General features: G+C 38.3%; 1 protein-coding gene across 4 annotated transcripts in view; it reads left to right on the top strand.

Annotated features, from left to right (window-relative positions):
- Positions 1-13,381, top strand: part of igsf9bb (immunoglobulin superfamily, member 9Bb) — a 129,733-nt gene that overhangs the window by 97,174 nt on the left and 19,178 nt on the right. For 2 of the 4 annotated variants that reach the window (XR_013078228.1, XM_076750138.1), the window contains exons 12-17: positions 19-142; positions 3,209-3,384; positions 4,814-5,040; positions 7,869-7,953; positions 11,837-12,001; positions 13,195-13,240. Coding sequence is in view for 3 of the 4 variants with exons in the window: in XM_076750138.1 (XP_076606253.1) it covers positions 19-142; positions 3,209-3,384; positions 4,814-5,040; positions 7,869-7,953; positions 11,837-12,001; positions 13,195-13,240 (823 nt within the window). In the remaining variant the exon portion in view is untranslated. The remainder of the gene's footprint in view (positions 1-18; positions 143-3,208; positions 3,385-4,813; positions 5,041-7,868; positions 7,954-11,836; positions 12,002-13,194; positions 13,241-13,381) is intronic. The other 2 variants (XM_076750139.1, XM_076750140.1) reach the window with 2 other exon arrangements.

Raw genomic sequence — 13,381 nt, 5'->3', positions numbered from 1 at the left:
GCTGCATCTTCCCTGCAGGCACAAGCCCCCACGCCCCCACCAGTGTCCATGTGGCGGCGTCCTCCACCTGGGCCAATGTGTCCTGGGAGGCGGGCTATGATGGAGGCTACCAGCAGACATTCTCAGTTTGGTACGGCCATGTGTGAGTCATCCCAGCATGCTTTGCTTCCTGCTTTTTCTTCTTCCAATACTTCTTCTGTTATCTCTGAAAATGTCTTGTCCAGGGTTGTGTTCAGAATAGCTGTAAAATGGAAATACATGGAAAACCTAATGTGATATTTGAATTTTGTATAATCTCTTATAACAACAGCTGCAACTAAACTGAACATGACCCGAAGTTCTCTGTCGTGCTGCTGCTGCTGCTGCTGCTGCTGCTTTGCTGCTGCTTGACTGAGAAAAGGCCTTGGTTGAATGTTTCACTTAATTAATTAATTGAGGATTTAGCCATGTCTGGGCATTATAATCGTAATAAAGTTACTTTCATGTTTTTCATGTGAAGATGTGTAAAATGTTAAAGTGTAATATAAATGCAGTTTTTTTCTCTGGTTTTCATTTTGCTGGTAATCTTGATCCTGAGATGTAAGGGTTTAATGCATATCAAAGTGGCTAAATAAATACAGTATTTGATTTTCTTAAAGGAGTACGAAGTACTGTCTACACACAAGCCATCTGCATTTTGGCTGATGGGTATAAGAGCAAAAAAAAGAGAAAAAGAAAAAAAAATGTGGATTTCAGCAGATTTCAGTGGATTTTATAGGATGTTATAACACTATTTAAATAAGTGCTTAGTTAAAGGTCTATGTTATTTTATATTGCCACCAGCTGCATCACTTTAATGAGACAATATCACTGTCAGACAAATACAGTATTGACTACAGTTGGGTTTCACCGATAAAAGTTTCGTAATTCTAGTCTCTACTTTAACTTCCAAACATGCAGCACACCTGTTCACAGACATGTGCAAACAGGTGAAAAGTAGAAGAAGAAAAGGAGCTTTAACATTCTGCTGTGCTCTTCGTATGCAATGTGACTACTACTTGAAATGCTTTATTGAGTGAGATGCTGCGTGCAGTGTCACTGCAGCACAGTAGCTTAGGTCACTCCACAAACAGTTTCCAGTAATCATTTTGAAATCATCAAATTATTACACATCACTTTTAGCCACTTTCGTAGTAGTATAATCATTGGAAACCAATCAGACAGTCAAAAAGAAACTAGCCTACTGGGCTGTGTTGCATTTCATGTTGTGTGTGACAAGCTCTGACTTAAAGCATTTTATAGATTGCTTTATAGCAGGAAAGGACACTACAACATTAAACAGCATTCTGTATGCAATTGAGGATTTAAGGAAAATGTCATCTTTGTTTAACTCCATTAATATTGTCTAAGAACCAAACCACAGGATCAGGATCAACTATAACCCAAATCTGTTTATTGTAAGTGATCTTGCATTATTAAAACAATGAGGGAACTGCAGAGCAGCTCACACACACACACACACACACACACACACACACACACACACATATATTATAAAAAAGCAGACAATAGCTTTCATTAATGATATTCATGGTGAGAGCAAACATAAGTGAGTGATGCCAGCAGTGCAGCTTTGGATTGGATCAATCTCAGTGTCATCTCTCAGGTGGTCCATGCTTCCAAAGTCAATGTCATAGAAAGTGCTTTTAGACATCAGTATTTTGTTCATGCTGGGGATGAAGAGTAGCTTTCCAAATTCTGTCTAAACCCTCCTGGAAAACAGATGCACACTGGCACTTTTTTTTTTTTTTTTTAAATTTTGTAAAATATTGCAGGGCACTATTCCAAATATCTTACAGGACAGGCTATTCAACTGTCAAACATATCTTAAGTGAATTAATATTACGTTTTAGTGGAGGCCTACATTCAGGTGTGCAGTGTGCAGCTGTATCATGTAGGGGAAAAACAAAACACATGTAAACAGCATATAAGACTGTATCAGTAGATAGTATTAAAAAACTCTACGCTAGGGGCTTAAAAAAAACAAAAAAAAAACTTTTCCAGTGTTATATTGATACTCAAAAACTCAACTGTATGCAGTTAACAGTCACCTTCCCAATCTCAGTAGGTGATGTGTTGCGTGACTAAACACTGCTATCTAAACATAGAGGAATTTCTGTTTTATTACTGTATGTCAATAGAAGGAGTGTTACAGCTGTGTTTACAGTTTTCTGCTTTATTTGGTCATGGTGCAGTCAACGCTGAATGTATGGCATGGCCAAACAGCAACCTGCAAAGCTGAGTGCAGCATGGGCTTATCACCATCAAGTGTTGTGAATGACCGCTCAAAACTTTGTGTAATGAGTATTTAAATTGTGTGATGTTGGATCAGTGATAGAAGTAGAACCAGTAGGTGATGGGGGGGATGCCATCCCCCTTGTTTACCTTCCATCCCCCCTCTCCATCCTATAGTCGCAGAGAAAGTGCACGGACAGAGTGTTTTTTAGTTGAATATGTTGTCTGCCTGACTCATTGATCCTTCATCTGACTCAAGTTTGTTCACGTTAGAATCTATGGGACCGACCATGACTCTGAAATGTCAGTAGCCTAACTGCTATGTGTTCAGAAATCCATGGTGGTGTCCATAGTAGCAGATGGATATGTAACTGCCCTTCTGTCAGTTTCATCTTGGATCTATAATATTCTCCGAACAAAATACTAAAAATACTCAATTCTATACTATATTGTAGCGTATATACTCTGTGGAGTACTATGACCTTCATGATCGAAGCAGCAGCATGTGGCTGTGGAAGAGCATGAGAATCATAGTGACACACTGCTGCCTGTAGTATTCTTATAATATTCCCATAATATTGTCATTCAATAGTCTGTGCTGCTGAAAATACACCCCCAGACCAAACCACCTCTGTAACATAAAATGGAGTTCGGGCCTCCCCCCCCTGTTAAAAACTAACAAATCACAGACCGAGTGCAATTGTCAAACAAATGCCATGACATTATGTTATATTGTAATATTCTGTACTGTGTGATGATAATGATGCTGAAAAAAGAATTCAGATTTAACTTTAGATTGAACCTTTGTACAGACTTTTTTTTTTATATCAACATGAAGTAGACTTCAATTCATAACAAATGATCTTATCATCACTTATCTCTTTTCAAATCTTTTCTGTCTGTCTGCTCACCTGTCATCCTGACTCCTGTCCAGGCTGAAGAGGGAGCATTTAGGTCCACATGACTGGCTTTCTGTACCCGTGCCTGGTGGCCACGACTGGATGGTGGTGCCCGCCTTGGAGCCAGAGACAACATACCAGTTCAGCGTTCTGGCCCAAAACAAGCTTGGCACAGGCCCCTTCAGCGAGGTTGTCACTGTGAACACACTAGGTGAGTATACTCAGTGCTGCTTGACTGGAACACTGGGATCCATTAATGAAATGGCTTTCGCAGGCATGCAACTAAAATAACTACTTGGAACAAAAAATCATTCAAAACTGCATGTTTTTCATATATTAAGTGTTCAGTTTTACAATAGTCATTAACCTTAATTCATGAATATTGAGTGTTGAGCATTCCCATATGAATATTGTGTTTATAAACAAGGAATAACAATTTTGAGCAACTATGGCAAGTTCTCAGGTTAATATAAATATAAAAGTACACAACGTCAAGAAAAATGGCCACTTCTTGTGATGAATGTAAAAATCCTGAGAAGGTTAGGATCATGCTGATGTTTTATAAGCTTTCATTTTCACCTTGCCTTCATGTCTAAAGGTGCTTAGTCAGACACTTTACAAGAATCTAAAACATTTTTTCCTTCCACAAAACCATCTGTGACCAAAATGTACAGACACTAGCATCCAGAGAAAGAACCTGTTAACCAGACAACAGCCAAGATTTCTTCATGTGGTGATCCTACAATTCACAGAAGTAATTAACTACAGCGCACTAACTGTACTGACAACTGTTGTCATCACAGGTGGTGAAATCAACATTTGCTCAATCTTTCTTTTGCTACAGTTTGTTAAAACATTGTTCTGACACTGCCCCATTATGTTGGATCTTACATTTGTGTACTTAAATGTGACATTTAATGAGAGAACTTTTTAGTGGAAAAACAAATTATTACAGATTATCAGGACAACAATGTTAAAGCTACATTGTAAAAGTTCAAGCTAGGCTTTTGTTAAATCATTATGCAATATATAATTCCTTACAGAAGCGAAGAAAGGGGCATTTATTCAGTAGGATTGAAGCTGTCACAAATGATTACTCAAAGATAAGTGACATGCTGCAAATTGGGAAAACTACTCACGCTTCATCACCTTGTGTGTCAGCCAAGGAGCAGAAACAAAGAAGACAAAGCATTGAGCTCAGGGGCTGCTTGTTGTCCTTCTCCTTTAAAAAGCCTTTTGAAAGGAGAAAAGTCATCCACTGTTCATGAAGTCATATGTCCTGACACATCTGTTAGGGCATAGTCCTCTTTACTGAAGGAAAACATGAATAAATAAATAATGATTAAGAATTGTTGTTTTTAATGAGAATGACCACTTGATATAGTGAATGAGGATCATGGCAAGAACTCAAAAATCTTTCATCCAAACAATGTCCACAAGTGGTCAGGGTACAACTGTGTGTGTGAAGTGAGAATAAAAGTACAGTACCTATTTTGTTCATATGTTGGAGAATGATTTAATATAAAATCTCATGTGTAAAGGGGCTGAAAGGAGGGCTGATTCAACGGTATCATGCTGGTGGAGCTGCTCATTGAATGTATATAACTGAGTCATTCAAAATCTCTAATGTGCTCTTCCAGTATTTCCTATAAGTACCCCTGAACCATTGGTGCTGCTTACCCCACCACGGTGCCTCACAGCCAATCGCACGCAGCAGGGAGTCCTGCTCACCTGGATCCCACCTGCCAATCACACAGCACCTATCCAGCATTATGTCATGGAGTTTCGTCTGGGGGAACGATGGGAGGTCTTGGATGACAGCATTCCTGCTGGGGAGACGGAGTTGCTCGCCCGAGACCTCATCCAGGTAAAAGACATGGACTGTAGACTTTACATACAGTATTATACAAGACCTACATGCCTTTTCCAGGCTGAAGAGGTGTGTGGGACATGGTGGAGGGTTAAACACCAATTTTCAGAGAAGTTAAGCCATACACTGAAATCTTTATGGTTTAAATAAAAACTACTGTATTAGGATCAGACTGCTATAAATGCAACTATTACCTGATGTTACTTTTATGTAGACTGATGCAGACTATCAAGCATTGTAGATCCCTTTTGTGATTCTTCAATGCAGCCTTATTTTACCAAGACAATAAGGTGTTATTGTAAAGTATTTCACAAGAGTAAATCACATGTTTTATCTTGTTTGTCTTGGTTTGAAAATACTTATATTCCTGATTAAAGAAGAATTCTGTCCATTCTGACTATAGATCAAAATAACTTTGCACTCATCACCTTAGCTTCAGTTCTCCTCGTCTGTGTACCCTGTTTGGAATAAATAAGGCTGATCATCTAAGTAAATTACAATGGTCCTCATAATAGTTTGTTCAGTCTCCTTCAAGACTGCAAAGTAACCAAGTCTTCTCTTGTTTCTTAGTATTTCACTATTGTTTACACATGTTAAGTTGCCAATAACCTGCAGCCCCACATATGTAAACAAATCAGCATGTGCAGATGAGCAGACAGCTATTTGGTTGATAAGCTGTTTGCTCTGTAAGTAGGCCTCTATGCAGTCAGCTACAATATTTTAAATAATGAATAAATAATTTATGTAAGATTTAATTTACAACTGTATTTGGAAAGCTTCTTTGGGCAGCGGAAACAAGTTGTGAACACAAACTGACATATTGTCAACTTTTAAGTTGACAAGGTGAACTTGTCAGCAAACCATTGCTTATTTACACATCCAGCTGTTACAACACAACTAAATCATTCATTTGAAGTCATGTTTGTGTCCACCTGATGAATGTAACTCCAATATTCACTCATCACTCATGACTCACTCATTGCACGAAGCTGAACACTGAAGCTGTGTTCACACAGCAGAAGTTGACTTGTTTTTCAAATTATGCCGTTAATGCTCTAAATTACAAATATTCAACTCAGCTTCTGCATATGTAGACTAATGTGCTGCTATGTCCACCTTGGTTGTCATAGTAAAAGGGCAGGTGTGCAGAAACTGACTGGGCTCACTTTCTGACCATCTCTGTGGGTTTTACTGTGTGGCATTTCTTGTTCTCATATGTTCTATCTAACACGCAAAAGACACACAGGCCTTTGTTTCTGCAGCTGTGGTCGTGGCTTGTACTGAGCACCTCAGACAGATTGAAACACAAAATTAAATACAATATCATACACTGTATCAACATAAATTATCAATACAATGTGCTGTTTAGAGGACAATGAATTTCCTGGAGTCTTTCCTGATACAGCAAAGGAAAATCAATCTATCTTTACTGATTTATTAATTCTGACACATTTCCTCTTTTTCAACATTTCACATTTCACTCATACTGGCTAATTCTCTTGCCATGGCATGTTTGAAATTCTTTCTTTAATCTAACTACCACTTTCAGCTCAATGCAGATGCTTTTATCTCTCCCTTCTTTGCACAGCAAACACCCACACACAGATCTCTCCAGCTCTCTCGCCACACATAATACACCTAGCTTGTATAACTTTTTGCTACAAATTTCTTACTGTAGTGGCTGAGATAATTTTACCAGGAGGCATGTTATGTTTGGTTATCTGCATATGTGTATTTGTGTAAAAGTGCTGTGCACTGTGTAAGCACAGCCAACACCAAGAAGATGAAAAGAAGTTTTTAAAAAGCTTAATATGTCTTTTAGTCATTCATTATGATATTCATGTAATCAATTCATTTGCTCTTATTCATTTTCCATTGAGATTATATGAGATTCTTGTCATGTTTTTATGTATATTTCTTGCTTTCCCAATACAATATGATTGTATGATATTGATTTTAAAACCATTTAAAAAGCCACATTCAGGTCACTTATTACAGTTTAAATCATTCCGCTGTCAGAATAAAACCATTATTGAAAAGTAAACTATATCATCCATATTATATATCTTTTTTACATTCGTATTCATAAAACTTGGGGGACTTGAGAGAGACAGACTGAATGAAGAATGGTCAAGATTAAAGCAACAGATGAGAGAAAGAATGGGTCAAGCTCCAAAAATGCTGTTCCCTACTTGCCTACTTCCTGCCTGCTAAATGCCCACATCTGTCAAATCCACATCCATAGTTTATGATGCAGCCTCACTGTTAAATATATCAAGTGTGAAGTCCAAATCCCTGATAACCCTGTATATAATCCCTGAACAATATGTTGTCAGGAGTGGGATTTTCTGAAATACTATCAAAAATCAGAAAGCTCCTCCCGGAGTCACAGAAGTTATACAACTGTTTTTACTGGCTGGGTGGTGTGTGTTCAGGGTGGTATGTGTATGTGATCTTAGGTTGTAAAATAAACATAAAATAAATGTAAAACCCTGTAATAATAAAAAAAAATTGATTGATGCCAAATTTGCTTGCAAAGCATGACTTCTTGGTTCCACTGTGCCATTCATGTGGGAGTTTCAATGATAGTCAATGATTTTTTGTAGCTGTTCTCACATTAAGACTTTCAAATCTAGTAAACTGTGACACAGTAAGGGTGAGTGACTGAGCTACAATATTTCTTTCCAAAACCTTTGTGTTTTAGCTGGCTGGTCTTCAGATACACAAACAGAATCCTCCAGCCTGACTGAACCTTTCTGATGCTATACACAAGACCTGGATGGTTCCCCCTCTAAATGTTGATCTCTCTGTTCACCTGCTCCTAGGAGGCATGGTATGAGTTCCGTGTCATGGCCATAATGGATGACATGATCAGCGAACCTAGCAACATAGTAGGAGTGTCCAGCACAGGTGAGCCATTACATCATTTAATGAATCATAATTACACCTGTCTTCATCATATGAAAGTCCAAATTGCAAATGTTCGAACCCCCCATTGTACAGTATACTGTATATGCATGTAAAATGAATCTGAATCTGAGAGAACAAGGAGCAGTTCCTCTTGATACTCACTGCCTTGAACTCAGAGGCAGTTTTCTTGTAAATGCTGGGATTCAACCCAACAACCTCTAGCTGGAATCTTCATCTTTAACCTTAGGCAATCTTATCATTTCTGAGCTGAGGAATGGCTATAGATGTATTGCACACACAGCAACTTCAACTTTACATTTTACTCACGCAGCACTATTAAATTTAAGCTCATTTTACATGCACACTCCTTTGTACCATACTGAAGAGTATGACATCATCGTTCTCCTGTCTCCCGCAGATTGCACTGGGCTGCTTCATGCTAAACAACAAAGATCCATTAAAGCCAATCTTTTTTTGGCCTCAAAACTGAATGTCTGTTTTGAATTTGAAAATAAACCCCTCAAAATGTGATGTTGCTTCCCTGCAGAGGTCACTGAGTACACATAATGTTGTAAGAGCAGCTGTTGGTAGCATTTTTAGGGAAGAGTTGCTCAGAATTCCTTGGATTTCAATGTACTCTGCTGCCCTCTACTGGTAAAGGTGGAGAGATATGCAATGTGCTGCTCAAAATACTCAAATACTGCTCATTCCTCTGTTCATCTGGTATTTATTTCTTTCTCTATGTATATTGTCAACCAATATCATACTCAAAATATGTGCATGCACAATGTGCTTCCAAAGATGACAAAGCTGTTTGGCTGACCAGTAGATATTTCAAGTATCAATATTGCTTGAGGTACAGTACTTTGCATTTTGCTGTGTCATGCTTCACTGCAGCACATAAACCACTCTAACAAGTTCATAACAAAGGTTGACACATTGTCCCCCCTGGTCATCACTGAGCAAATCATTAGTATGTAGGTCTCTGTAACTCCAGCTTTAATAATGGAGGACAGTCTTAAAAAATGGTAGCTCTATAGTAGGAGTTAAAGTAGCTGTAGAGTGTATTGTCCAGTTTAGTACATTGGCAGAGTTTTCATTATCATAATGGTATTCATAAAGCACAACTGTGAGAAATGCACCATTACAATGTGGTACAGTGCGGTCAACTGTAGGGTTGCAAAATAGTCGCACTCCATACAGTGATTGTTTATGTCATGAATATTCAAGAAGATAAGTAAGGACTCTACTGTCACTTTAAGTTTGAATCCTAATTGAAAGTCAAGGCCAGGTTGTCCAAGACCAGTGTGAGAGACTACTGTATTTACAAATCCAATCCTTGTCATGTATAGTATGTCATCCTTGGGCAGGTCATCTTTGAAATAACGTTTCATTGATTTAACATGTTTCCCTCCTGTTTCCCTACAGTTAAAGCTGGCAGTGCTAAAAGAAACCGATAACAAATCCGTAATTCTAATTAGTGATAAATAAGGCTTGTTTTCATGTCTGTTTTTCATGTAGGACTGACCACATCATCTCAAATACTGTATGCCTGATAGAAGTGAACATATAGGGTTTTTTTCCTGTCTGAAGTGCTCACTGCTCCAGCTTGATCATTAACACGTCATGTCTGTCAGACTGTAAAAGATTGTGCAGTTCTGATGGGACAAGCATTTTATCTGCTGCTGTCCTAAGTAATGTCTAGATAGAGGATCTTTATGAGTAGTTATAAAAGCACTGCATTATGGCTTGGGTGGTGATTCATGTTTAATTCCAGTAGGCTACATTGTTGCTGCCACCTAGAGGCATACATACAAGTGTATGTATGTTGGGCTGAAGGCAGGAGGCATGCTTTGGGGTTACAGTTCATATTCTACTGTTCCTTTAAAGTCCCCTTCCACTCAAAAATGTGTTATAGTTACTTCACTGTGATGTTTGACCTTCACTGTGCACATTGATGACACTAGAAGACTGTTTTCACATTCAGTGCCTCATCTTTGAAAGTAATGCCACAAAAGTGCCCTCCTTGATGCAACCGTTGAAGATAAAACTTGATAAGGTGGCTTCTATAGTGGCCCAGTGTGCATGAAAATATAATGAAGTGCCCTCTAGACTGTGATTTCAGTGGAGAAAATGTGATGCAGTGCCATTTAAGCTGCCCTCCATTCTAGAAAATGAATTAGCTTCTACAATACGTCCCTCTGAATGGTTAAATAGTTAATAGTTTTCTGTTTTTGGAGGTGCAGTAGTTATACTTTAAATCTGAGACACATAATAAAACAAGTTGAATCTTAACCAGAGTTTGGAACTGTTTCAACAAAAAATTCATCACAAATCTCTGCACACTGCTGCCCCACTACATGCCACTGGTGCCCATTTTATTTTTTTTGGCCCCAATCCCTCAGACAGCCTAAGTGTGTCACTGCTTAGATACCTTACTTAATTAACTTATTGCTAGAAGTAGCAATAGCACAGTGTAGAAAGGCACTGTTAAAACTACAAGTCCTGTAGTCAAAATTTTATTTAAGCAAAATTACAAAAGTATTAGCATCAAAATATACTTGAGCAATAATTAAAGTACTCAGCTTGTAAAATGGCCTGTCTCAGAATGATGTATTAAATTATTCGATCATATTGATGTAATAGTGTGTTCATCACTTTAATGTTCTGCTGGTAAAGGTAGGATAATTTTAGTCTTAATCTATAATAATATGTCATAATTTACTTGTTGATTCTATTTTCTATTATTAATCTGAATCTGAAAAGTAACTACTGACTCAAGTTATCAAATAAATGTAGTGTTTAAAAAGTACATGTTTGCCTCTGAAATTTAGTGGAGTTGAAGTATAAAGCACCATGAAATGGAAATAGTAAAGTACAATTAAAAGTAAAGTGCAAGTACCTCATAATTACTTATGAAGTAGGAGACATCTTGTGTTCATGATTCTGGATTTTTCAATGAGGGAGGAGGAGATGTAATTTTTTCAATTTTTTTTTTTTTAACTTTATATCAGACACAAATTGTTTTCCCAAGTAGAGTATTGTCTTGGAACCAGTCCGGATGGGATCTCAACAATAATGTCATTGTTAATAAAGCAAAAATAACGGCCTTCAAGCGATACTGTGCACATGTAGCTTCATCATCAGGGTTTGTGCTATGACTAAAACCTCATTTGCCTCTGAAGTTTTCTACACTGTTTGTACACTGTCAAGTTATAAATGCACATATTTTTGGAAAAAGCATTTACATTAAGCTAAGTCATCATGCCTATTTTGAAGACACATGCAGTCGTAAAAGGTCAGCTTTGACATATTTAAGTGTCATTGGATATGGCAAGGATTTTCCTTTCATAGACCCTTTAAAAGCTTCTCTGTAGGAACCTAAAAATGATTGGATGATTCTTCTCTTTGTTATTAGAGAGCCTGGCAATAAGCATAAGGGAATGAGGGAATGGCAATAGGGCTTATATCCATACCCTGCAAAATGAAAACATCAGAAAATCCTGATTGCGTTTCTGATATTGTTAAATAGCTGCCGAATCAAGGCGCAGTGTGTTCTTGTGGGGGACAGTGTGCTCTTTTTCATATCTGTGGTGATCTCACAGTAAATATCACCTGCTGTTTTACGGCCAGAAAATGAATGTTGACGTCAGCATTGATCTTATGGAGTGCTGTACAAGTCTGGTGAGCATAGTGAAATTTTACATTGCTGTATTTACCAAATGTTGCTCCATTAATCTGCCGTTTTGTCCACCTCTGGATAGGCCAACATATCTCCACCTGCAAACTGTCAGGTCCCTCTTTTTGACCACTTGACCATTTTGCTATTGAACTAAGACTGAACTGCTTTTACGTCCCTGACTCTTTCCCGCTGGCCTCACAGACTTCTTCCCTCCCCCAGAGATGGTGGAGGAACGTGGACTAGCAAGACCTGTGGTGGCTGGTATTGTGGCCACCATCTGTTTCCTGGCTGCAGCTGTCCTGTTCAGTACGATGGCTGCCTGCTTTGTCAACAAGCAACGCCGGCGGAAGCTTAAGAGGAAAAGAGGTGAGGGGAAAGTCCTGGTCATTGATAGCTATCTCCACATTTACTAAGCCAATTTTAAGGGAACTTTTAAAATATTGCAAAAAATAAGTTGAGAAGGTTCCCTCATGATGTACAGTAGTATATGGCACCTCATGCATTTCATGTTTTAACATAAGCTGGCTGTTTTTATCACTGTATCGGCTTTGAATACATTTATGAAAAACTCAAGTATGACACATTTGCCACATATTTTATATAACTTGCACTTCTGATTCATTCACTTGATCTGCAGTCTCATGCTGCTTTATCTGACTCATGTCCTCTCTGCTGTACTGCATGTTCAAAGAGGAAACATCCATTTAATTGTTTGTGTTACAATCTAAACTAAAAGTGGCATGATGATACATCAGAAGGCAGCTGTGGCTATAGTCAGTCTTTATGTTTTACGGTTTTTGTCGAAGTAAGTGGTAAATGGACTGCATTTATATAATGCTTTTCTAGTCAGACAAGAGCGCTTTTTGCAACACAAGCTTGCAATCACCCATTCACACAAAAGTGGCCTGAGGCTTGTCACAAGCATTAACACACTCACACACCAATGCACAGGATCCCAATTGGGAGCAATATGGGGTTCAGTACCTAGCCGGTCACTTCAACATGCAGGCTTCTGAGGCCAGGAATCAAACCACTAACCTTCTGGTCACTCTATCTCCTGAGCCACAGCTGCCCCACAAAGAGTCTTTTGCCTTTTACTGTTATCCTGTTTCTCTGGGCTCTGCAGTAGCACCACTAATGTTGTCTTTGGGAAATCAAGTTTTTATAAAACTTTCATGTAAATCTCTTGGATCAGTGTTGTTTATCATGAATACCTAAAAGACATTTTCCCCATTGTAAATACGAGGTGCACTAACTTAGAGGCCTGCTTAAAGTGAAATTCATAGCTGATTTTTAGAACAATCCATTCACATCCTTCCCTAAACCTTGCCTGTATTTACACATCTCTAGGGTTTGCTCTCTGCCCGAATGCCAGAAATGAAGATCTGGTAGCCAGTTTATTTTGTGCTCATCTGTAATTCCTTTCTTTTAATAATTCTGAAAAGAGACAGACAACTCTAAAGGAATTATAACACAAACATAAAAAGTATTGACATATATACTTCAAACTGATCTTAAATGGCAGTAAATGTCTTTTCTGTATTTTCCCCTTCTTCCAGACCCCCCGCTTTCCATAACCCACTGCAGAAAAAGCATGGAAACTCCGTGAGTAACTACATGATGCACAACACTGTCTCACTGCTGCACCAAAGTATATTACACAGGCACAGTAGTCAGTGTAGCATGGGCATGTCTATGAAGGACATTTACATACAGCAGCAACAGACATACATACAAACGTGGCAT

The sequence above is a fragment of the Chaetodon auriga genome, chromosome 15 (assembly GCF_051107435.1).
Source record: "Chaetodon auriga isolate fChaAug3 chromosome 15, fChaAug3.hap1, whole genome shotgun sequence".
Classification (NCBI taxonomy): domain Eukaryota; kingdom Metazoa; phylum Chordata; class Actinopteri; order Chaetodontiformes; family Chaetodontidae; genus Chaetodon; species Chaetodon auriga.
The sequence above is the reverse complement of the archived record's forward strand: the minus strand, read 5'-3'. Positions and strand labels throughout refer to the sequence as shown.